This window comes from Leopardus geoffroyi, chromosome E1 (assembly GCF_018350155.1).
Source record: "Leopardus geoffroyi isolate Oge1 chromosome E1, O.geoffroyi_Oge1_pat1.0, whole genome shotgun sequence".
Lineage (NCBI taxonomy): Eukaryota > Metazoa > Chordata > Mammalia > Carnivora > Felidae > Leopardus > Leopardus geoffroyi.
This window is the reverse complement of record NC_059330.1, coordinates 13363545-13389186: the sequence shown is the minus strand read 5'-3', so window position 1 is coordinate 13389186 and position 25642 is coordinate 13363545. Positions and strand designations below refer to the sequence as shown.

The following is a 25642-nucleotide window of genomic DNA, read 5'->3' as shown; positions in this document are numbered from 1 at the left end:
ACACAGCAGCCCAACCTGGAAGAAGGCAGGGGAGGCAGCAGGTGCCAAGGCTGAAGTTCTGGACCCAACTCTTTTCTCTCTTGTATTTGATGTATCATGAGCCTCAGTTTCCCCAACTGAGAAATGGGAATTATAATACCTACTTCCCATGGATGCTGTGAAGAGTCAAAGAGATCATGCTGGTGAGAGAGCCTAATGAATGGTCAAGTGCTCTGCCCTGAGCTCTGGGAGGAAAGGCCACAGCCAAGCACTGGCCTGGTTGATCCAAAGGTGGCCAGCCCCGAGACTTGGTATCTGTCCGTCAAAGTCTGGGATCAGACCTTTCCAAAGACAAAGGAAGTCCCCCACTCAAAGCTTACAACCAGATATTATGCACTTCAGACCTTGGGGCCAGACAGCCTCACCCCTTTCTGGCTATATGATCTTGAGCCAGTCATTCCCCCCGTTTCCCACCTGTGAAATGTGCATAATAAATCCACCTTGCAGAATTACTTGAGAAAACACACAGAAAGGACTTGAACAAGGCCCAGAGCACAGAAAGAACTCAAGAAACAGTAACAGCTATTAATTCATATTGGCTTTATCATCCCAGTTGATTCTCCTGGACCACCTGGGCCACCTGCCAACAGGCCAGACCATGGGGAAGACTCTGCCCCCCTCCTCACCCAGGCTGCAGCTGTGAAGGGGGTGGAGCAAGGCTGGGGCAGCCATGCCTGTCTCTTGTCACTCAGGAATTGCATACCTGTTCCCGCTGGCAAGACAGGACTGGGAGGGAGCAGGAAGTGTTGCTGACAGGGATGTGGCACCCGTGACTGATGCAGCAGGGATTTCCCCAACTGTCATCTGGGACAAGGCCCTCTGGCTCTCATCACCACAACCGGCCAGGCCTGGAGAGAGGCAGGAAGCAGGCTCAGGCTTCTGACCACGGGGCAGCAGGACCTGTGACCGGTAAGGGGCAGGAAATCTGGCTTTGGGGCCAAGAGGCTTTAGTGTGGGTGAAGTAGGGTCCCCGCTCTTGCAGTTTGACATCAAGGGGGGCCCGGTTCCCACAAACATTGCCTGAAACTCCTTCATGAAAGCCTGACCTTGGATCAATCATCGTCTTCCTTCTAAGATTCAATTAATTGCCCCTCTGACTCAGCCCCTTGTCCCTTTTAGCTTGCTTCTCACTGCCTCAGAACCCTAGGGGTGAAGCTGTTGCCAAATTTCAATGTTTACATTTTGCCTGGTGTTAGCACTTTTTCTCAAATACCAGGCTAGAGCTGCTCTAAAAGGCCCCTTGTCCTCCACCCAAATACACTCACTGTGCCCAGCAAGGAGTAAGGGGAGCCTCCTCTGCTGTGCATGGAGCAGGGAGCAGGTCAACGACAGAGTCAGAGCCACTACCCACCACCCTCCTACCCCAGATACAAGGAAACAGCAGCAGCTCCTGCCATTTGAGCTGGTTTGCATTCAATCCCGTTTAAACCAACACATTGTGAGAGCCCACAGTAGGAGATAAGGCAGGGAAACAGGGGCCAGTGTAGGATTCAGAACTGGAGAAAGCAGTCTCCACCCTCAAGAAACTGTGGGCCACACAGGAGACAGGCTCAGGCAGGAACCATGGCCCCACTAGGCAGGTCATAAGGACAAAAAGGGCTGAGGTCACTGAGGGGGAAGGAAATCCCTCCCATGGGGAAGTCAGGGATGGGCTCAGGGAAGCGAGAGCATTTGGGCTGAACTTGGAAGGAGGGAGGACTGCCTACACAGGAAGAACAACAGGAGCACGACTGGGAGGCAAGAGACCCAGGCACTTTCAAGGAGTGGTGATGAGCTTGGGTGACACACAAGCTCGGTGGGGTAGCAGACAGGAGCTGCAAGTCAGGCCCCAAGCCGCTGAGTCAGCCCTGACCCCTTAATCACAGAAGGCTGCGCTGGTCCAGCCTCAAGGGGGAAGGGGCCCTGTTGGGGATGCTGTCACCAGTGCAGTCAGGCAGGGAACAGACCCAGCTCAGCTGAGTCAGCACCCCAGACCAAAGACAACACCTCCACCAGTGGAACCCCGGGCTGCACTTGCTGGGGCTGCAGGTGAGACGGATTCCCACCCGTGTTTGGGGCCCTCATAGCACAGTGGAGCCAGGAGTCCTGCCTTCTTCTGCCAAGCCTGGAGCCCCGCAGAACCCAGTATTGCGCACTCAGCCTTGGACACCACATGGGTGACTTTTAGCACTCAGTCACAACAGCACCAGGGCCTGGGAACCTGGAAGGACCAATAAACTGCCCTCCGCAATCCAGCTCCTCGTTTCTCGTAGCAGCCATGAGCCATGCTGTGCCCACCCTTTATTAGTGACTTCAGCTCCTTCTGTGACGGTGCATGAAACAAGCAGAGCCTAAAAAAAAAGAAAACAGTGACCAAAGGAACCTCCCAGATGTGCTGTGTGTGCGGAACAAAACACAAAGGGGAAATGCAGCCCGTGGCCCGGATGGGATGGGGCAGCAAGAGGGAAAAGGGCAGCCGTTAGATATTCCCGCCCTAATCTCGCTCCCCAGAGGCCTGAATTTTAGGCAGCCCCTGGACATTTGCCCTATGTGGGGCCCCATCTCACCAGACTGGGGTCAGCGTTTGTCTGCCCTGAACTGTAAAACGACCACAAAGGACATACTGGGCAGGAATCAAGCACAACCTCACCTCCTCCCTATACCCCCCAACCCTGCAGACATCAGGCTCTGGTGGCAGGCACACAAGCTCTCCCCTGAAGAAAGAGGTGGAAGAGAAGGGGTGAGTGCACACAGGGATGGGCCAAGGCCTTGAGCTGCTCTAGGAAATACCCCATTTGGTGCAGTGAAGAAGGAGGAAGGACTGAGAGCCAGGCAGAGCTCCATCAACTGCCTCAGGCCTGAACAGATTCACCCTGACAGTGGTCAGGAGAAGCTCTGTCTGCATCCTAGCAGGCCACAGATATCTCCGGGCTAGGAGAGCTCAGCAGCCTCCCCATTGGGGATTCTGGCTTGTGGCTCATCCTGCCTCCAGGTGATGGAGAGAGGGACACAGGGACAGAGAGAAATAAAGAGACAGTGACCGCTACAAAGGGGAAAGAATGGGCTAGTTGCATGTGTCCTTCTTTAAACAACGCAGGTTTACACAAAAGGTTATGATCATTCATTTTACAAAAGGACACCCACAAGCTTTCTTCCAGCTCTGAGTAAGTCTGAAAGTTGCAAATATCTGACATCTACATGACACCTTCAGAGAAAGGCTTACAGATAAAGCGAGGGGTCTCAGGCCCACAAGAGGAAGCACGTCTCCCTTCCCCAGGGATGGACTGGCATGCCCCAGCACCTTCTCTGCCAGGTTGCCTGGCACTGCAGGTAAGTTCCAGGCTTTGGAGTCACACTGCCTGGGGTCAGACCCAGGCAATGCTCTTTGCTGACTGTGTAACCTTACTAACTGTCCCAGCCTTGGTAGTATGCACACACACACACACACACGCACACACACACACAGACCACAGAGCCAACTCGCTATGCTAGCCCAGTGACTGGCACAAAGTTCACACTTGATATGATATTTACCTATTTATTTATTTACTTGCTTACTTACTTATGTATTTGATGGACAACAGGATGGATGGAGGTGGAGATACATACCACTGCAGGGGAGCAGGACTATGGTCACAACAAATAGAAGATCATTAAAAAACTCTTGCCACATGCTTTTGAGACAGGGTTCCATACTTTCATCTGAACAGCAATAGAGCTAAAATTTTTGGAACTGTGATGGATCACACAGAAGGAGGAAGTCACTCTGGAAAAACCTGATTCCACCGGAGCTGGGAATAGGGCCAGCCTCCCCCACCTTCTCTGAGGAATAAACGACATCAGCCCCAGACCGTTTTGCTCAAGGAAGGTATTAAACCCAATACAGAGAACAGCTTCGGGATTTTACATTGAAGGACATGTTCTAAGAGGTGTTCTAACCTTTTGTTCTAAGAGGTGTTTTCCTGGGCCTCATTCACTTTTAGTCCTAGTGATAGAAAATAAAATAAAATAGGGGCATCACCTATGTCCACATAAAGATACATCATTCATGATACTTAACAAAGTCTGTAAAAAAAAAAAAGAGAGAGAGAGTGAGCAAAATCCTTTCCTTTTAGGAGACTCACTTGGGGACAGTGAGGGTTGGATGGCTATCTCTTCCCAGGCATCCAACAATGCTTCACACAGCTTGTCCAGGGCAGGTGAGGAAAGTGCCGAGGCAGGCACAGACCAGGCCAGGCTGCTGAGAGTGCCGTATGGCAGCAGTGGCATATCCTGAGGCCCAATAGTGTTAAGAGAACCCTGTAGGGGTCCCTCATTTCTCCCCTAAAGCAGCGGGATCCTTGAAGACCTCAGCATCTTCTGGCTTGAGGGAACCTGCAAAGTGCCTCAGATGAACCTCCTCCGGCTGGCCGGGGTGCCTTTCTCTTGTACTTGTGTCTCTTAAGAGGGGAACCAGGGCAAAATTCTTCCAGTTTCTTCCTGAAACTGAAGGGTAAAACATCATTACTGCCTTGGATGCTGCAAGCAGCAATAAACACTTATTTGTTGGCCTTACCAGTCTCCAGATGAAAGGAGACCCAGACATCTCAGTGCTTCCTGAGACACATGGATACATGCCATTGCCTCTTTCCTTACCTGCTTAAGGAGCCTCATCTTCTCTGGCACTTCCTAAATTCTCTTCCTTCACGTTAACCTGACTTGCAGGGGCCTCATGAGAGCCCATTGCTTGCCTTTCCCAGCTTCCATTTCCCCCCTGCCCACATGGGAGGGAGACCACGTCTCCACAGAGCAACACTGGGACCTGCCCCATGGTGGCTCCACATCACATCAGCTATAGGGTGATGGACACCAGCCAAAGAATCAGGATTTGGGGACCGGGCCCCACCAGGGCACAGCAAATTGGGAACAGTGCCCAGGAAACCATGATGATACCAGGCCTTAAATGGGGCTCTCATATATGGGCAGGAAGCTCCCGAAGGGGGCCCAGTTGTTTCCCCCATAGCCATCTCCAGGTTCCCAGCCACCTAGGCAAAATGACAGTGAAGAGGGAAAGTTGTACATGTTCTCCTCCCACTGCCAGAGCCCTGGTCAGCCAAGGCCTCTGGTTGGCCACCCTGGGTCTAATCTCTCTGGAAAATCAGCCTAAATTTATACCTCCCACTCTTAGGTCACAATTCAGGCCCCTTTGCTAATGTCAAAGGCATCAGGAATATGGGAGGCTGGTCCATCATGACCACTCCAGGTGAAGTCTCCAGGTCTCAGTATTCACCCCAGGCCTGCAGGCTGACACTGGCCTGCCCCCAAACACAATCTAATACCAAGCATCCACTCCTGAAGGATGATCCCTTGGGGAACCCAGGCATAGAAGCTGGGCTTCATGGGGATACAGGCCAGGTCTCATTGAGACACAATCTTCTGGTTGGCCTCAGAGACTGCTTGGCCCAGCTCCAGCTCAAAGGCTCTCAAAGGAGGCATGGGGCTCCCAGTGCCCACTTCCCACAGTCCTAATGCCAAGACTCCCACACATGCCCTCCCTAGTGCCCTCCTTAGTGCTCAGCTACTAACCATTTTTCTTTCCTGGCCTTTCTCTTATACATTCCTTTACCCCTTCCCAATCACAACACACTTTGTGCGTGGGAGAGTTCCTTGTTATCTGAATTATATGACTATTCATTACTAAAGTGTCCACTGTTACAAGGTTGTACAGGAAAGCAAAATCCTCAGGAAATATTCACTAATTAATTATAAATGTAAAATCAGGGAACATCTAACCATCTCTGGCCCCAACCCCAAGTAACATGAATGAATATGTGTATCCCTGCCACTTAGCCAATATAATATCACAGTGAATGTGTAATGTTAGAAGCAGCCAACAATGTCATGCAAACACAATGCAAATCAACTGCAAAGTGAAACACCAAGTCTCTTAAAGATGTGGGGTTTCACAAAATCAATAGGAGTGATGTTGGACACCTCCTCAAATTACAGACAAAGCCATCTTTGAAAAGTTAGACCAGGTAACAATTGAAGAGATAATCAATAAGTATTATGGCATGACACAGGAAGTGCTTCCAGTGAAACTCGTGGGAAAATTACGGGATTGCAGGAGGCTCTTGGGAAAACTGATTACGCCCTTAAGTAGTTTTCCAAAGTAAGCCTCTTGTTAAAATAGATTTCTACTTCCAGCTCTGATGGAGTGTCTAGTATTAGGCTAGCCACTCTGCTGTAAACAACCATAAAACAGGATAAAATACTTGCAATAAATGTTTCCAGACATAGGACACAGACTGGAAACTGTGATTGCTGAGAGAAGTGAAACTGACAAAGTGAGCCCCATGATTGCGCTGATACTTTGCTTAGGGACAGTTTCTCTGACCATGGTGCAGCACACGGGAGTCCAAACAGAGTATGGCAGTGCCTCTGAGCTAAGGAAGAAGAGATCAGGGTTTGGAGCAGCCAAAGCAGCTAGAATCTGTGGGACAGGGTGCAGGAGAAGAGGAAGAAGGGAGCTGTAGGGGTGGAGGTCCAGAAGTCTCTGGGATGGGTTGCTGGATCATACCTGCACAGTGTGAGACCACATAAGGCTCACTAGGCAGTGGCCACTATGGGGCTGAAAGTGGGACAGAAACACTAGAAGCTGAGCAGTACTGAGTGGAGAGACCACCACCTTAACACTCTTTTTTTCCTACTATGAGGATCAAGCTAAAATACCAGAAATACCCTATTTACTCTACATGCCCTAGAGTAAGGTCTACTCAAGACCCACCCACCCTAACAAAGCCTAAAACTAAGCCCTGACAAGATCCTCAGGGGAAACAGTTGGGAGGTTCAGTCCCACAAGTTTTATGGGATTGGCAAATAACTTGGCATTTCACATATCTACCATAATAAAGTTTAAAACTAAGTGTATACAAGTTCAGGGTGATTCATCATCAATAATTGAACTGCCAATTAAAACAAAAATTCGGGGCACCTGTATGGCTCAGTCGGTTGAGCGTCCGACTTCAGCCCAGATCATGATCTCACGGTTTGTGAGTTCGAGCCCCACGTCAGGCTCTGTGCTGACAGCTCAGAGCTTGGAGCCTGCTTCGGATTCTGTGTCTCCCTCTCTCTCTGCCCCTCCCCCACTCATGCTCTGTCTCTCTCTCTCTCTCTCTCTCTCTCTCTCTCTGTGAAAAATAAACATTAAAAAAAATTGTTAAAAAAAAATTCAACCCAGAGTCTCTACAACATATTATCCATAATTCCCAGTATACAATTAAAAGTCACTAGACATGCAAAGAAACAAGGAAATGTGACTCACAGTAAGGGGGAAGAAAAAGCAGTCAATAGAAACTGACTCCAAGATGGCCCAGATGTTGGATTTAGCAGGCAGATAACTTAAATCAGCTATTATGAGTATGTTCAAAAAAAAAAAAAAAAAAAAGGAAAATATGGTCTTGATGAGAGGACACTAGAGAATCTCAGAAAAGAAATGAAAACTACAAAAAAAAATAACTAAATAGAAATTTAAAAACCAACAGCACAATACTTGAAATGTAATAGTCACTGGATGAGCTTAATAGCAGTTTGGAGATGGCTGAGTAGAGTATCAGTAAACTTGAAGACAGATCAAACTTATCAAATTTGAGAAACAGAAAAAATTAAGGAAACATGACCAAAATCTCAGAAACCTATGGGGTAATATAAAGTAATCAAAAATACATGCAACTGGGGTCCCCAAAAAAGAAGACAGGGAGAGTGAAGCAAAATATATATGGTTTCCCAATTTGATGAAACACTGACATACAGATTGAAGAATCTCAGGCAAACGCCAAACAGGATAAAACCAAAGGAAACCAAACCTGAGCACGTCTTAGTCAAACTGCTGAAAACCAAAGATGAAGAGAATATTTTGAAAACAGCCAGAGAAAAAAAGACATATTACATATAGTAATGCAAATAATGAGCTACTTTCCATCAGAAACAATGGAGACCAGTGGAGAAAAGTAGTGTTGGAAAAAACTTTTTTAAAAAAAGAGGAAAAATATCTGTTAACCCAGAATTCTTTATTCAATGAAGATAGTCTTCAAACATGAGAATGAAATGGACATTTTGACTACTTCACATCCAGTAAGGTGGCGAGGACAACCAATATACCACCACAAAAACCCAGAAAATAGCAATTGTTGGTGAGGATGTGGAACCCTCATGTATTGCTGGTGGGAATGTACAATAATGCAGCTGCTATAGAACATAGTTTGGCATTCCTTAAAAAGCTAAACACAGAATTACCATATGACCCAGCAGTTTAATTCCAAAAGAATTGAAGGCAGGGAGTCAAACAGAATCTTGGACACCAATGTTCACAGCATTATTCACAATAGCCAAAAAAGTGGAAACGATCCTAATGTCAATCAACAGATGAGTGGATAAATAAAACATGGTATATACATACAATGGAATATTACTGAGACAGAAAGTAGAATAGAGACAGAGGGAAAAACAGGAGTAATTGTTCCATAGGTAGAGAGTTTCTGTTTGAAATAATGAAAAGGTTTTGTAAATAGTGGTGAAGTCTGCACAACATTGTGGATGTAATTAACACCAATGAATTGAACACTTAAAAATGGTAACTTTTGTGTTACATATATTTTACCACAATTTTCTAAAATCTAAAAACAAAGAATTAGTGCAAAATTGTAGTTATAACTCAAAATGTGTTCAATAAAAACTAGGTTTGCTTCATTCTTTTTTTTTTTTTAATGTTTATTTACTTTTGAGAGAGAGAGAGAGAGAGAGAGAGAGACAGTGTGAACAGGAGAGGGTGACAGAGAGAGGAGGGAGACACAGAATCTGAAGTGGGCTCCAGGCTCTGAGCTCAAACTCACAAACAGTGAGATCAGACCTGAGCCGAAGGGGCTCAGGTTGCGGGGTGAAGAAGGCCTCCAAGGAACAAGGAACCCCAAGGCTTCACCTGCCCATCATCAGGCCACCTCTGTGCTACAGCACCCTTCCCTCACACCTCACCTCTGCCTGAGCGCAGAGAGAAGCTCAGGGTGCGCTTGATGCCCTCACAGTTGCCCGGGTCTTCATTGATGATGCCCACATTGGTGTTCCAGGTGGTCCAGTTGACCTCATCCACCCTGCAGGGCAAGGAGACAAGGGAGCTGGGAGCTGATGGCCTAAAAGCCATGCCTATCTTCCCGGTTGAGGGCTTGGTGCCACAGGCCAATCCCAAGAAGCCCATAGAGCAGGATAGGGAGACATAGCCGGTAAGGGGAAGGCTGAAAAGGGCCTGTGTTTTGGACACCACCCCCAAAGCTGTATTCTCTGACCATATCATGAGGCCCAAGGACTTTAAATATTGGATTCCTGGTTCTGACTCTGATCATTGGATGACCCCTTTTGGACACCTCATTTTCCAGTAGGTCTCCTATGCCCACAGCTCAGCCTTGGGATAGCCCTTTACCTAACTACAGCTGACCTTGGGAGAGTCCCCTATGCACATGACTGGTCCCAAGAGGCCCTGAGGAAGGCTTCTGTATCCACAGCTGGCTGCAGGTGGCTGAGTCCCCTATGCCCAGAAAGCCCTAGAATGGCCTCTGTGCCCATAGCTGGCTCTGGGTGGATCCCTGATATCTAGCTAAGCCCTTGAGCTCCCTCAGTTTGATTCCTGCCTGAACATTACCTGAAACACCACCTGTAGTCATCCTTGCCATCAGGTGTGTACCCCACTTGCAACAGCTTGCCTGAGCGGAAGGCCTTCCTCATACACTTAAGGAAGCTCTTCTCCGTGTCCAGGATGGTGATGGCTCTCTGTGGGAAGACACAAAGGGCTGAGGGGCAGAGGCTTGTCCAGGGGCTAGCTTCCAAGACCAACCTCTCCAGAGTTTCTCCCAGCCCCAGTGCCCCCAAGCTGGACCTCTAGTGCCTTCCATACCAGGCTTGTTTCCATAGCCCAACAGGTGCACACTCCAAGCTCAGCGCATCCGGCCCAGACCTGTCCAGGCACTGAGGTGCCTGCCAGGTTGGGGTTAGGGCAGGGCCTCCCATGAGTGATGTAGAGTGTCTCACCCCAGACTTCCCTACTCACAGAGGGGCAGATAGTGTAGTAAAGAACAGGGCCTCACGATGAGACAGTTTGACTTGAATCCTAACTGCTACTTACTACAGACAGTCCCCAACTTATGATGGTTCAACTTAATGATCTTCAACTTTATGATGGTGCAAAAGCAGTGTGCATTCAGTAGAAGCCATACTTGGAGTTTTGAACGTGCATCTTTTCCCAGGCTAGCAATAAATGATACAATCCTTTCTCGTGATGCCAGGAGTTCCCGGTCAGCAATGGGATCACAGGGGCTAACAACCAGTACACTTACAATCACTCTGTACCCATACAACTATTCTGTTTCTCACTTTTATTATAGTAGTCAACAAATTTCATGAGATAGCCAACACTTTATTATAAAATAGGTTTTGTGTTAGATGAGTTTGCCCGATGGTAAGCTAATGTTAAGTGTTCTAAGCACATTTAAGGTAGGCTGGGCTAAGCTGTGACATTCAGTAGGTTAGGTGTAATAAATGCATTTTCAAATTACAGTGGGTTTATTGGGACGTCATTCCTCTGTAAGTTGAGGAAGATCGCAGTTACCTTGGACACAGATGCCTAAGTGCTCAATGCCTCAGTGCCTTTACACAAAAATGGAGATAGTAATTGTAGCCACTTGACAGCATTGCTGTGAGGATTAACTGAGAGCATATAAAACACTTAGAACAGTACCTGGTATAGAGTCACTGCTACTTAATAATTAGAACGATGCTTTTATTATTAGGTGGGAAGGCAGATTAAGAACCAGGTGGCTCAAAAACGTAACTGTCAGGATCAACCCCATTTTAGCTGCTCCCCCCAAGTCTGGTCTCTGGGGCCCACCCTAGACCAAGCTCTTGTGAGGTGGGCATCCCATGGGGCTGAGCCTTCCGTTTCCTTCTCCTGGGCACTGCCCAGTCACAGTAAACACAGTGTCTGTGAATACCAGCTGGTGATGCGTAGCAGGGAAACCCCGAAAGAGGGGCCAGAAAGGAGTCAACTGGGAGAGATGCTTCTGCTTGATTCCCCAGGCCTGGCTGGGCTCTCTGCCCTTCCTCAAACCCTGCAGGGGCTCATACACCCCCGCTGTGTTAAGCAGCGACAGAACAGCCAGTGCCCTCCCGCTGTGCACACCCCACCCACCGACCCACCTGTAGCTTCCAGATGTTTTTGCTCTCCTGCGCGATCTTGTTGACGGTCTCACCCATGAGGGCGATGAGCATGTTGAGCAGGAGGATATAGGTGAGAATCACGTAGGCCAGCAGCAAGATGATGAAGACAGCCTTGAAGTCATAGTTCTCGGTGAACTCCAGGTCGCCCATACCAATGGTGAACTTGAAGAGCTCCAGACACGTGGAGTACAGGCTGTTGTAGGAGCTGTCGGGTGGCCGGCAGCCAGGCCCTCGCCACCTGTGCAATGTGGACTCAGCCGGCACAGAATTATTCTTCCCATCCTCAATCAGTGTCACCACCGCTACAGGGCAGGGGCGGGGACAGGTGCAACTGGATGGAAGCCAAGACAGACCCCCCCCAACAGATGCGCCCCATCTCCCAGGATGTGTCTGCAGTAAGAATGCTGCTCGCCATATGGCAATTTTGTGTGAATTTAAAAAAGAAAAAAAAAACCCTCTTCTTCAGAACTATCAGCAAACCGTCATAGTACAGTTGACCATTGAACAACATAGGTTTGAACTGCAAGAGTCCACTTATACACAGGTTTTTTTCTGATAAATTCAGCATAGTTGTAAATGTATTTTCTGTATGATTTCCTTAATAACATTTTCTTTTCTCTAGCTTACTTTATTATAAGAATACAGTATATAATACATATAACATACAAAATATGTGGTAAGGCTTCTGGTCAACAGTAGGCTATTAGTAGTTAAGTTTTGGGGGAGTCAAAAGTTATTTGCAGATTTTTGACTATGCAGGGAATTGGTGCCCCTAGCTCCCATTTTGTTCAGGGGTCAACTGTATACTGTTTTGTTACAATAAGAACTTTATCATCATCTGCTAGGGGAAAAAATGTTTTAAGAAATATGCAAATGTACATATACAATGTGAATCTAGCTGCCTTTGTACAGTGCACAACCTGTCTAACTTTACGTATCAGTCCTGGATCCACACCCAGCTTCTCAGTCACCCTTGTCTTCCTGTCCCCCTTAGAGGGTGCCCCAAAGCCAGCACGTTCCAGAATGATGGAGACTAAGCAGCTCAGAGCAGAATGGTCTCTTGCTGCATTCTACACTTTTCTTTGCAAAATGTAGTCTGGAGCCTGAGAGCTTCTGTAGTTGTTGTGCCCATGGTTACTGCACATCCAGTATCCATTAACCCATTTGGCCAAGTCCCTTCCTGTGGGTACTGATAGACCAGGACCTTCACACAGGGTGCCAGAGCCCACACGCATCCCTATCAATCAAAGCTCCTAGTCAAAGCTGTCCATAACTCCAAGACAGAGATTCCAAAACAGGCTGTGGGGAGGGGGAAGGAGAGGGTATACATGTGAACCATGTAATTGCAGAACTCAGACAAGGATCAAAGCAGAGCCAGGTGCCCAGAAATTCTGTGGATGTGTCAGAAGGGCACAGGAGCCAGCTTGAAGAGGCTCCCAAAGATGATTTCTCAGACAATCTCAGCATCAAGATGGTGACAGTAAGATTATAACCCATTTAACAAAGTGAGATTCCATGAAAAATGAAACAAAAACAGAAAAGAATCTGTGAGGCCACACTGACATAAATAATAAATGAGTGTAAGAGAATGGAAAGCTCTTCCCTATAATAGAATGCCAGTGAATAAATGTAGAAGGAATGACAGGGTTAGAAAATCATCATTTGGCAACCATTAGGATTAAGTGATTCAGGTGAGAATCATCAGTGGATGCTAAAATTACCGGTTGAAAGTGTGATGAGAAACAGGATATTTACCTAGTCTCAAAACATCTCCTCACAAATTACTTATCACACCCATCAAAACCAAGTAATTAAAGTTAACACCACCAGACAAGGGCTAAACAAACGTTACGGAAGCCCTGATACAATGCACGGAGGAAGACACACATTACTTCCTCCATAGTCTGACCAAAAATGCACACCTGGATCTAATTTTGAGGAAACATCAGACAAACCCAAATTGAGAGACATTGTAAAAAACTAGCCTTTACTCATTAAAAATGCTAAGGTCAAAAAAACAAGGAAAGATTGAGGAAGCACTCCAGATTAAAGGAAACTAAAGAGGCATGACAACTGAATATAATGCATGATCTGGGATTTTTATTTCTACAAAAGACATTATTAGGAAAATTGGTGAAATCTGAATAAGGCTGGTAAATTAGTTAATAGTACTGTATTGATGTTTATTTCCTTATTCTGATCATTATACATTGTTTATGTAAGAAAATATCCTTGTTTTTAGGAAATGCAGGCTTTATCCAGTGGTAAAGGGTTGATCATGTCTGTAGCTTACTCTTTTTTTTAAGTGGTGTGTGTGTGTGTGTGTGTGTAGAAGGGAAAGTGATTTTAAAATGTGATAAAATTTGGGGATGGTGGGTAATATGTACAGAAAAGTTATTTGTACTGTTCTTGCAATTTTTCTGAAAATCTGAAATAATATCAAAATAAAAACTTAAAAAAACTAAAAAAAAAACCCTAAATAAATAAATAAATAAATAAAATAAAAATAAAATAAAAACTAAGCCAAAATGCAGCTATACTGTAGGCAAGCAGCACTTCATACCTCTAAAATTGTTTACAATATTTTATGAATCACATTTCCAGGTTCTCCTGCTCATTTCTGTGTGTTCTTTATCCATCCACTCTGTCACCTGCAGATACACACCCCAGTGGGCCTCTCCCCACCCAGCCCCTGCAGAGACCTCAGGAAGCTGAGGGTAGCCGGAGCTCTGCCCGCCACCAGCCCTGACCAAGCCCATTACCTGTGGAAAACCCGAACAAGAAAACAAGGTAGACAAACATGAAGCGACACAGGTCTCTCAGGATCATCTGCAGGAGAGAGCAGGCTTGTCAGAACCAAGTCCAGTCCCCAGGCCGGCCAAGGGAAATGTCATGACTATGTCAGCCTGGGATTAATCTTGAGCCTAAGTAGAACTGGAGAACATGCAGGAGGGTCTGGTTTGGTGGTTTTCAGCTCCAGTGTCATAAGGAAGTCATCCACAGCTTCTCCCACCATGGCCTTTGTTCTGGTGGGAGAGCAGGGCCTGGTACGTAGGGGGTCAAGTTTCAGGGGAGCCCCCAAACCCAGGTCAAGACCAGATGGCCTGAATCTTGAGGAATTATCTGGGAAAGTGGGTGCTGAACTAAACCAGCACCTCTCCAGACATTACAGAGGATGGACAGATTTTGTAGACCATGTCCCACATACCCATGAGGTAAACAGGTTCTACGGAGAACCTGCTTGGATGCTGGCACCCACCTTCTCAATCATAACAGCATAGATGCCCATCTGCTGGAAGCCGCGGGTGTAGTAGAGCATGTTGGTCCAGCCCATGGCCAGGGAGAACACCATGGAGGCCACGTACTCCTTGTGGTGGCAGAAGTACAGCACCACGGTCCCCAGCATGAACAGTGACTGCACAAAGCTGAGGGTGGAGGGATAGGAAGCTCTGTCTAAGAGCACCCAGGAGGCCTGGCACCCCCTCAGAAGCACAGACAACAGGCTGTTGCGGGAGCTAGGGTTGACTGTCCTGTCTCCTTTAGCCCGTGATTCTCAGTAGGAGTAATAGCATCCCCAAGGGGGGAAAAGTTGGTTATGGGAGTACAAAATCTTACTCTCTTTTTGTAGAAAGCACAAATAGAAATGCATTGCATGGACAACTCTACAGTATATTTGTGGTATTAGATTTCATGGGAGGGGCAATTAGGAAAAAATGTCTAAAAAGGCAATAATGAAAAAAGTCTGGGAAACATTGCTTTAGCAGTGAGGAGGTACAGGCCATGCTCTCCTGAAAAATCACAGGTGGAGTCTGCTGGCCATACCATCAAACTCAGGAGAAGAGCCAGGAAAGATGTTCCTCGGCAACTTGGTCTGGTGGGGGCTGCCCAAGTAGGATCCATGGATAAGGTGTAGTAAATCTGATGATCCTATGACAGAGTCTGCCCAGTGGTCCTTTCTTTACATATTCAGCCCAGGTCTCCTTGTTCATCATAGCCTCCTCTCAAAAGTACCCCCAGCTACATTTATACTGTCGACCACGCTGACAACCTCACTTCCCATTTCTGTGAAAGAACCAAGCAAAAAAACACCACTGTGATGATGTGAGTCTACTGAAAACTGATGTCAATAAACTGGCTCATCAATTGGAATTCTGCTGCAAAGGAAAACTATTCCTCTGTATTTTCAGAACCTTGGCTAAAAAAAGAACTGACACCAGTTGAAATAGGTAGAGTTACCTTGGGTGGCAAATGGAGCCCCCACATATGCATTTGGCAAGCAGCAGACAAACAGAAACTGACTTAGCAGACCCAAATCCAAATCTGTAGTGGGGAAAGCTGAGAATCAGCTCTTTTAACCAAGGAGCCTCAAAAGGGTTAGAGACCTCCAGAAAGGAGATGAAGAGACCTAAAATAAGGAAGAGTGGAGGTTTTGTCTCTGAAGAAGACAAAGGAGAGGATCTTTGGACCCACTTTCATCAAACAACAGTGAAAGCATTGGTATTTTACCAAAAGCAGATTATGTGATTTTTATATAATACAGATTAGAGAAAGCCCTCTTCTCCACTCAGTTCTCAGAAAGCTAGCAGCCAGACTTCTTTCCTCCAGGCAGAAGACTGAAAAGATGCAATCGACTAACTTTGGATGTTTGCCAATAAATAGCTTAACCTAGACTAGTTTATAGTGAAGCTCAAAATTGATAAGCCCCATTCATACATTAAGAGCTCCCAGCAAGCTTTTCAGTCCTCCACTCTTACTCATGAGCAGATATAAAAAATTTCCAGAAAACAAAAAATTTCCAGGTATCTTCTAATATGAAAGATAGAGCAAAACAAGAAAATGGGAAACAACAACTTAGAGAAAATAAAGCCTATGCAAAAAGAAGAAAATTTATTTTATTTTAAAATTTTATTTCAATAGTCTTAGAGAGATAAAAGAAGATATTGCATCAATGAAACAAGAATAGAGTGCTATAGATAAGGAACACACAGAAATTAAAACGTGGTATCAAAAGTAATAAACTCAATAGAAGGGGTAGAAATTAAAGTTGATTTGAACTTCCGAGAAAGAATAGCCAAAGATAAAGAGAACACAAGTGAGAAGATATAAGAACTGGTTCAGGACTAAGTCAGGAGGTTCAATATACATATCATAAGAAATAATTCAAGAAAATATCCCCAAAATAAAGGACATAAATTTCCAGATTGAAAGAGCCCACCAAGTACCCAGAACATTGGATAAAAACAAATCCAATCAAGACATATCATTAAGTTTCAGAACACTAGAAACAAACAGAAGATACCACAGATTTACAAAGAGAAAAACCAAACCAGGTATTAAAAGAGGATCCAGAATCAGAATAGTTTTGGACTTGTCATCTATAATACTGGAAGCAGGGAAGCAATGGAGAAATATCTTCAATTTAAAAAAATTTTTTATACCCAATCAAGATATCAATAAAATGTGAAGGTATAGTAGAAATATTCTCAGGCATGCCAGATTTCAAATAAATTTTACTCCCCCCAATTTTACTTGGTGGAAGTACAGTATATTATGAAGCTCAACTGTGAATACTACTTGTAGAGACATAACATAAATTACTCAATACCAACTAAAACAAAAATTACTTCAAACTATATTGGGAGGCTAGAGGAGCAGAAGCAGAGGGGAAGGAAGTAAAAGGATGCTAAATCCTCATCCACCAGGTGAGAAAACATCAGAAGAAAGAGCTGCAAGAATGAAAAGTGATTGTCCCTGGGAAGCAGAATTACAAGATGGGAAGGTTTAAGATGAGGAATTCATATACTGGCTGTAAGCGTTTTAGTACTCTTCAATGTTTACCCGTGGGCATGAGTAGCTTTGAAAAAGTAAAATAAAATCCGTTTCTAACCTGCCTGCAGTAAGTCCTCCTAGGAATAGAATCAAGTTTATTGGCACAATGCTATGTAGGAGAACATTGTTTCTCTTAGTAAAGCAAACCAGCATTGCACTAACCCTATAGACCCAGCCCTTTGGAGTTAAAGTGCAAGTATCTGAAGATTATGGTAAACACATGGGGACAAGCTAGCTACAATAGGATAAGAAATCAACTCCTTTCATTTGCCAGGAATAGAGAGGCCTCAGGAATGATGGAAACTTGGGGATCAGAGTTAAGTCCTTAGTACAAATCCCAGGAGAACCCACCCCCATCTGAAAACCCCCTTTGTGTATCCTGGGTCCTCCAAGGAAATTTCGTAAGGTTCCAGCTTATTTTGTGAAGGAAGGAGGGTCCTGGTGACATCCATGTTGTTCTATAACTATGGTTTTTGCTTATCTGTCTCCCCCTAAAGCAATGATTCTCAGTCTTGGGTGACTTTGTGCCTCCCCAAGTCGGGGACATTTGGCAATATCTAGATACATTTTTGGTCATCAAGAATGGGGGACAGAGAGAGTGCTACTGGCAGCTAGCAGGTAGAGGCCTGGGATGCTGCTAAACATTCTACAATGCATAGGACAGCCCCCATAGCAAAGAATCATCCAGTCCAAAATGTCCATGGTGCCAAGGTTGAGAAACACTACCCCAAGGATCGGAAACTCCTTGAAGACAGGAATCATATCTATTTCATCTCAGTATTCCAATGCCAACTCAGTGACTACCAGATGGTTGGACAAACGCATGAAAAAAAATGACCAAGGGTATTCAGACTGTAACTCAGACTTTAAGCCACATGAGCCCATGTATGTCATTTCCTAACACCTGGTGCGTATATGACACACAGTAGAGCTTCAGTATTCATCCACACATGTATTGAGGGCCTTCTGTCATTCATTCAACACATTTGTGAGGTCCTACTATGTTCCAGGCTTAGCATAGGTGAGAGGATGGGTGAGAACTGATGGCTATAACTTTAGGACTGGGCCAAAAGATACCGTCTGCTATCAAGTCATAAGAGTCAAAGCATCACTTACAAAAGCATCTCACTGTAGCTGTCCACAAACAAGGTCTTCAGAGATGGCCGCCTCTGCAGGAAATATTGAATCTGCAAACAAATAGACGGAGTAAGAAGCCAGGAAAGGTGAAATGATCAGTGTACTTGCAATGCTCCTAAATGGCCGACGATGGAACAAATGCATCAAAGCAGAGGTTCTGAAAAGGGTAGAACGGCGAGGGTCAGGTTCACAGGGTAACATTACGTGACTCAGTCAGGAGAGACTGTTAAAAATAGAGAGTGGAATTACAACTCTAGGTAGAAATAAAGACAGGAAGGAAAAGCACCAAAATATTATTAATTGCTGTGTTTGAATGATGAGATTGAGCAATTTCTTTTCTTCTTTCTAATTTGTGCATTTTCCCCTAGTTTTCTTCAAGAACTATGCAGTATAGTAAAAATTCTTTAAGCAGCCTCCACTGAACTAAGTCACCAGATTAGCCAGTGCTCTCCACTCCCTGAAAACATTCTGACTGACGCCCACAGTGAGGGCTGGTGGCTAGGAGACCCTCTCCAGGACACCCACACACTTTGCTCCTTCCCGCAGTTAATCCTTGTCATCAAGACTGCACTTGTTACTGTGGCTTTGTATCTTATTATAAAATATGAGTACAAAAATAAAAAGACAGTTGTTTCTGTGAAGACAGCATCCAATGATTTGGAAAGATTCCTTAAAGGTAAGTCACTAAAAAAAAAAAAAAAAATCAGGTGTAGCTTAGATCAAAAAGATTAAGGGAGGGGCGCCTGGGTGGCTCAGTCGGTTGAGCATCCAACTGCAGCTCAGGTCATGATCTCACAGTTCATGGGTTCAAGCCCTGCATCGGGCTCTGTGCTGACAGGAGACTGCTTTGAATTCTGTGTCTCCCCTGTTCTCTATCCCTCCCCTGCTCATATTCTGTCTATCTCTCTCTCTCAGAAAATAAAACATTAAAAAATTTTTTTTAATAAAAAAAAATGTTAACAGGGAAAAATCACCATAATCTCCAATTACTTGTATATGTAACAGTGGTTCCAATTTCAAAGAAAAGACTGTTCATATATTAGAAAAATGGCCAAGGAATGTACATGTATGAGTTTTCAGGTAAAATAAAATGATTCCAGTATATGTGTAGATTTCTTTGTTTTGAGCTTTAACAGATGGTTTTAATTAAATAACCACCAGTCATGATCCTGTCACTTAAGAGACTTCCACTCTACTTCATAATTAAACATTACAGTTGACCCTTGAACAACATAGTTTTGAACTGTGAGGGTCCACTTATATGCAGTTTTTTATATAAATACAGTACAGTACTGTAAATGTATTTTCTCTTCCTTATGATTTTCTTATTTTCTCTTACTTTATGGTAAGAATATAGTGTGCAATACATGTATCATACAAAATACGTGTTAATTGACTGTTTATGTTATCAGTAAGGCTTCCAATCAACAGTAGGCTACTGGTAGTTAAATTTGGGGGCAGTCAAATGTTATAAGCTGACTTTCGATTGTGTGAGAAGTTGGTGCTCCTAACCCCTGCAGTGTTCAAGGGTCAACTGTATGTCCAGTGGAAAGTCCTGACTATCTGTCTCTGAACACTTCGAACTGTCCTGAGTCTGCGGAAACCCACTGGGCACGAATGCCTCATCTTCACCTGGGCATCTCTCCCCTGAAGTAAAGAGTGAGTGAGCAATGAGTGAGTCTCTTGGCTTTTTGTTTTGGTGATAATGGAAACTCACAGTGTGGGAAGGAATGCTTACCCCTCGGAAAAAAAAGTAGACTCCTCCTGATACAGAAAGAATCTCGCCAGTGACTCGGAAATAGTCCCCAACAGTGTGTTTCAGCTTATAGGGAGGCTGCAAGGTGCAGAGAAGTTAGTGACTCGATTCACTCATTCATTCACTCAACAAGCATTTACCAAGCCCTGTGATTAAGAGCCCACCCCTGGGGGCGTGTGGGTGGCTCAGTTGGTTAAGTGTCCGACTTTGGCTCAGGTCATGACATCACAGTTCATGAGTTCAAGCCCCACATCCAGCTCTCTGCTGTCAGCACAGAGTCTGCTTCAGATCCTCTGTCTCCTTCTCTCTCTGCCCCTCCCCCACTCACACACTCACTTTATGTCAAAAATAAATAAACATTAAAAAAAAAAAAAAAGAGCTGGGCTGCCCAAGAGGCTCAGCCTCCATCAGGAGAGAGGCATCATTAAAGACAGTGCATTATTGGGGACACCTGCAAGGAGGCCCTTCTGTGGGAGCTGATTCCCAAAGTGGCATCTTTTAGGTGCCAAGCAGAGCATCCTTACAGTGCTGTGCTCCTTCCCAGACACTGTCCAGCCAGGAGCACCTATGGGAGGAGGTAGATGGCATAGGTGGAGACACTCTTACAGATGCTAATGCCATATGCTTCCTGCTGCTCCCACAGCCCATGGTGAACCCCTGGTGTCCCATGACTGTTGAGGTTTCCCTGGATGGTGGAGGTGAGATGTCCCACACACATGTGTGTCATCCTTGTGTCTCGGATACATTCCTGGGGTGGGTTTCCTTTTGCTTGCCATTGATGTTTCATAAACACTGCCTCACTAGCTTGTCTTATTAGCACATTTCTCTTTTCTCATAAAATGAAATCGTTAAATGGCCTTACTAGGTGGATAGAAGTCAGGTTTCACCTAACTAGGAAGTGGGGTTTTAAATCACATTTATAAGCAAGGCACCCTGGAAACAAAGGCAGCAAATTAGGTGCTTGGGTATTGAATGGAAAGGATTCAATTTAGTAACTCAAAGGAGTCCATGGCTCTTGGTAGAGGAAGAAGTCTGGTCTCAAGCCGATTTGATGGATGGCCCAGGGCCTAGCAGAGAAGAAATGCTCAAAAGTAGATGTCCAGGGAACAATGAGTGAATGAATGAACAAAAGTGGGCAGGCCAGTGGGATGGCAATAGGCTCAGGGCTCACGCCAGCTCATGACCCTACAGACAGCCAACTGAGGGAAGAGCTGCTTCTAGAGCCCTAGTTCCTGCATCTTTTCTAACCTGTTGCCCCTCCTCAGCCATCAGGGACCTCGTAGACCACACACTCAGCCTCACAGAACCAGGAGACCACAGGAGGGACTGAGAAGGGGGAGGGAGTGTTGCCAGGACAACCTGAGACATGGAGGGCTGTGTACAGGGACATGAGGAGCTCTGGGTGATCCTTCCATGTCTCCGGTGAGCTGGGAAGGAGTCCAGGGCCTGGCCTGGGCCTGGGTCTCGGGGGTCTTCTAGAAATGCCCATCCCTCTCCCCAGTCCCCAAGCCTCAGGCCGCACCAAGCCATCCACAGGCCTGTAGTAGGCTGCTGTGGTGAAGATGATCATATACAAGCAGTAGACGAAGAAGTTGAAGTAGAAGATGCGCTTGACAAATCTGTCCCACTTGTCCTGCAGGAGTCGGTTCAGCGGTTCCACCAAAAGCATGTCGTGGCGATTCTAAGGGGAGCAGAGAGAGGTGAGGCTCACTCCCCAGTCAGGAATGACAAAATCTCATATCCAAGAGATCTCTGTTGAAGTTCCAGTATATTCCTAAGATGGACAAGCCAAAATCATCCTCTTTTGCAGGTCATCGACCCAACCCCCAGCCCAAGCTCTAGCTCCCCCAGTAAGGTCCCGGTTCAATGTTTTCTTCAGTGCCTTTGGGATGGGAAGCTCCTCACTGCCTTGAGCAGCCTGGGGAGAAATGCTAACTGTCAGGAAGATCAATTCTCTGGAGTAAAGTTGGTCTTACTTCTCTGCTTTCCACCAGTTGTCCCAGTTCTGCACTCAGGGACCCCAGTATTGCATTTCTGCCTGAGAGAGCCTTCCAAGACATGAAAATGGCAGTGTGGCCCCAGAGCCCTCTCCTCTCTAGGCCAAACACCTCAGCCTTTTTGAAGCCGTTTCCTACATGGGCCAGCCCTCTGGGGACACTCCATTCAGGATTCTGAATCCAACGCCCTGATCCAGCATGGCAGCCCAGGTAAAGGCTGGCGGGGCACAGCAAAGCAGTCTAGACCTCTCTTCCCCACTAGACTTTGCCCCTGTAAACACAGCCTCTGCCCTGTAAGATACTGTGGTAGCCTCCTCACCAGCACAAACTCCAGCCTAGCCCCTGGGGCTGCCTCGGGGGCAGGTATACCTTAGAAAGAACAGACAGGGAAAGTAGCCTTTCAAAGCAGTGGGGGTAGGACAGGCTTTTCATTTAGTGGCCCTGGGACCCTCATGTGGAAACAAAATAATTAAGTAAGATGCCTACCTCACCCCTACACAAAAATAAATTCCAGACAAATTAAAGAGACAAACGTAAAATAACTACAAAGGAGCTAAACAAAAATATTGAAGGATATTATATAACCTTATAGTGGAAAAGGACTTAGAAAGCAAGATAAAAGTCACAGAAGTCATAAAAGAAAAAGACTAATTTGGCTCTCAAACTGAAAACCTTTCATAAGCAAACGATGCATTGACTGAAGTTAGAAGACAAGAGGCAGACGAAAAAATAAAATATTTGCAATATATGCAATAGAGAAAGGATGGATTCACTCCATACTAAGAGAACCTAGAAACAAAGAGGAATGGGGCAAACAGTTCAGTGGAAGAGGTGGCCAAGGACAATGAATAGGAAATCTACCAAGGAAATATGAATGGCCAGGTAAATACATGAGAAAATTATTCACCTCATATTAGCCAAGAAAGTGAGGATTAAGACATCAATAAGATAGCATTTCAGGCCCCAAGAACTTAAACCAGTTTTTGAGAAAAGACTGATAATATCCAGGGTGGCAAGGGCATGGGCAGATTTTCCCACTGGTGGGGGCAAATGCACTGATGGAGTCTGTGGAGGACAACTTGGCTGTAGTTATTAAAATGCTAAAACATACATACTTTTTGATTTAGCAATCCCATTTCCAGGCATCCTAGAAAAATTCTCAAACCCATGCTAAGTGGCTCGCAGTACTGAAAGAGCAGAAAACTGGATATAACTCAAATGTCCTCCAATGGACATTTATCCCCAGCCCTCCTACAGAACACTGCGTGGGTTTTTTTTAATGAAGCAGATCCATACCTACTCTGATATAAAATTATCTACAAGACACACCAGTAAGTAAAAAAACTGGTTGTTTTACATTTTGCATAGTTTGATCCCATTTATATAAACAAAATAAAGCTACATGTTTTTATATGGTATAAAAAGAAGGTTGTTTTTGTCTGTGTATATCTGAAATATTTACGCTTTTATGGGAATATCATTGTACATTGTATGATGAAGGAAAACATTCAGTGGGAACAAATGGGGAGATGAAGCTTCTGGGCCTAGACCCCACACAGCAGGCTTTCAGTGATGAGAAGACAGGCAGAGCTGGATCGAGGGGCTGGGGTGGAGGCTGGGGGGTGCAGTGAGACAAGAAGCCCACCCTGGCTGAGTCCCACCCCGGACCACTCACGGGGGTGTCACTGCTGCTGTAGGCGATCACTTCTAGCACCGAGTTCTTCTCACAAGTGTCGACGCAGGACAGGTCGTAGAGTGAGGAGTGCACAGGCCCATAGGCCCACTCGGTGAACTTCCTGGACAGGTGCCTGCACTCGGGCTCCTGGATCTCCCTCTGAAGAATATAGGCCAAGACCTGCCATGGGGATACAAGAGCCTGTTAGAGACCATCCTGGAGCCCCAACCACAAGATGCGTCTCCACCAGGCTACCAACTCTGCCTCAGGAATAAGTCTGCTTCCTAGCTCAGTTGGAGACTCTACCCAAGCCCTAGGAGAGTCCTCACCTCCATCCAGCAGCCTCCCGACCACCATCAAGATCAACCTGCCCACTGCCTCAGACCCCAGCTGCGGCCACATCAGACCCATTGCCTGATCACACCTGGCTGATCACACTTGATCACAACAGTTTCACCCTTGGCTCAACACACTCCTATCCCCAGGCCCTAGCACCCCCCGTCCCCCCTATCTGTGTCTGGCTAGTGATGCTCACAGGTAGAAATGAGAAACAGTCAGGTGCGATGCTGGCTTCTGCTCAGCATCTCACAATTCCTCTGGCTTCCTCTAACACCCCCTGCCCTACCCCTACAGGCTAGTGTCACAGTAGCAGAGCTCTGCGTGATGGTGATGCCAGGCATGCAGCAAGGCAGACCGTCCCTCCAACACCACCATCTAAAGTCACACTCCCTGCCTAGGCCTGAAGCCTTCCCCCTACCCCAATCTTCCCACTCCTGGCAGCCAGAGCCAGTGGCGTCAGCCCCTTCTTGTTGGTGAGCTCCTCCAGCTTCAGTGTAGGGTGGAGCTTGGCCCCCAGGATCAGAATCTCATTGTACATGCTCGTCACAAACTTAGTGTTGTCGGCTGTGTTGTCGGCCACCTCCACCAGCGCATGCAGCACTGTGTTGCCCACCGAGTCCCGGGCACTGATGTCTGCTGGCTGCCAAGAGTTCTGCAGCAGGAACTTCACGATGCCCAGCTGGTTGGTACATGCAGCCAAGGAGAGGGGCAGCTCACCTGTGGCCAACACAGGCATATGATGGGCCTCAGGAATAGATTGGCTTGGTCCCTGGACCACCCAGCCTCCAAATCCCTCTCTCTCCACCCTAAACCTCCCCTTGGCAATTGTCAAAAATCCAAGGGTCTACCCCATGGTCTCCCTACCAAAGTAGAAGCCGGGCCGCCCTTTGGTTTTCTTAAAGAAGTCCCCGTTGGCTGCAGCCTGGACGTCTGCCCCGTTCTCCACTAGGAGGGTCACTAGTGCCATGTTCCGCCTCTCAATGGCAATGTGCAGGGCCGTCTGGCCTGTGGAGGGTGTGTGCTGTTGGCTTTGTACTCACAGTCCTGTGGGGGTGCTTAGATAGGTGCAGGGGGAAGATCTGGGCAGAAAATGCCAGGTGACTCCCCCATACAAGAGGGGAGCAGGCCAGAATGCCCAAAGGGGGCCTAGAGAGTCCCTGAGGCAGAAGTAGAGAGCCCCAGGGAACACCAGACCATGACGTGGAATAGTCAAAACTGCCCAAGGTCAAGGAACAGTAGCAGGGAGAGTAGCCATGGCTTCTGGAAGCAAAGAACACCGAGTCCACAGAGGGGAGGATGGGACCCTCAGCACCAGGAGAAAACAAGTCCAGCAGGTGGGGGAGGCAAGGACCCCCCCAGGACCAGGAGATGTCAACGCAGTGGCTGGTACAGGGAGTACGAAGCTCAGAGGCTTGCCCAGACATGCCACCTGGCTCCAGCTGTGCTTGTGCACAGAGTCATGCCAAACCCCGTCCCCCTCCTCACCCTTGTAGTAGCTGTCTGTGTAACTGGCATTGACAAACTCCTTCAGGCTGTCCGTCTGCCGGGCAATCTCCAGGAGCAGGGGAATGGTATCATTCTGCCCATCGTGCAGGTTGAGCATGGCTTTCAGCAGACAGGTCTTCCCGGTCTCTGGGTCTGCAAGACAAA

General features: G+C 46.4%; 1 protein-coding gene across 3 annotated transcripts in view; it reads right to left on the bottom strand.

The window, feature by feature from the left end:
* Positions 1–3542: 3542 nt before the first annotated feature.
* The window catches only part of TRPV1 (transient receptor potential cation channel subfamily V member 1), a 35735-nt gene continuing 13635 nt past the window's right edge, over positions 3543–25642 (bottom strand). For all 3 annotated transcript variants that reach the window (XM_045487696.1, XM_045487695.1, XM_045487694.1), the window contains exons 5-17: positions 25478–25630; positions 24857–24997; positions 24411–24709; positions 23654–23833; positions 21504–21662; positions 19964–20059; positions 18205–18275; positions 14519–14684; positions 14022–14088; positions 11239–11561; positions 9689–9816; positions 9028–9143; positions 3543–4503 (exon numbers count right to left, since the gene is read on the bottom strand). In XM_045487696.1, coding sequence (XP_045343652.1) covers positions 4331–4503; positions 9028–9143; positions 9689–9816; positions 11239–11561; positions 14022–14088; positions 14519–14684; positions 18205–18275; positions 19964–20059; positions 21504–21662; positions 23654–23833; positions 24411–24709; positions 24857–24997; positions 25478–25630 — 2072 coding nt within the window. In that variant the 3' untranslated portion in view covers positions 3543–4330. The remainder of the gene's footprint in view (positions 4504–9027; positions 9144–9688; positions 9817–11238; positions 11562–14021; positions 14089–14518; positions 14685–18204; positions 18276–19963; positions 20060–21503; positions 21663–23653; positions 23834–24410; positions 24710–24856; positions 24998–25477; positions 25631–25642) is intronic.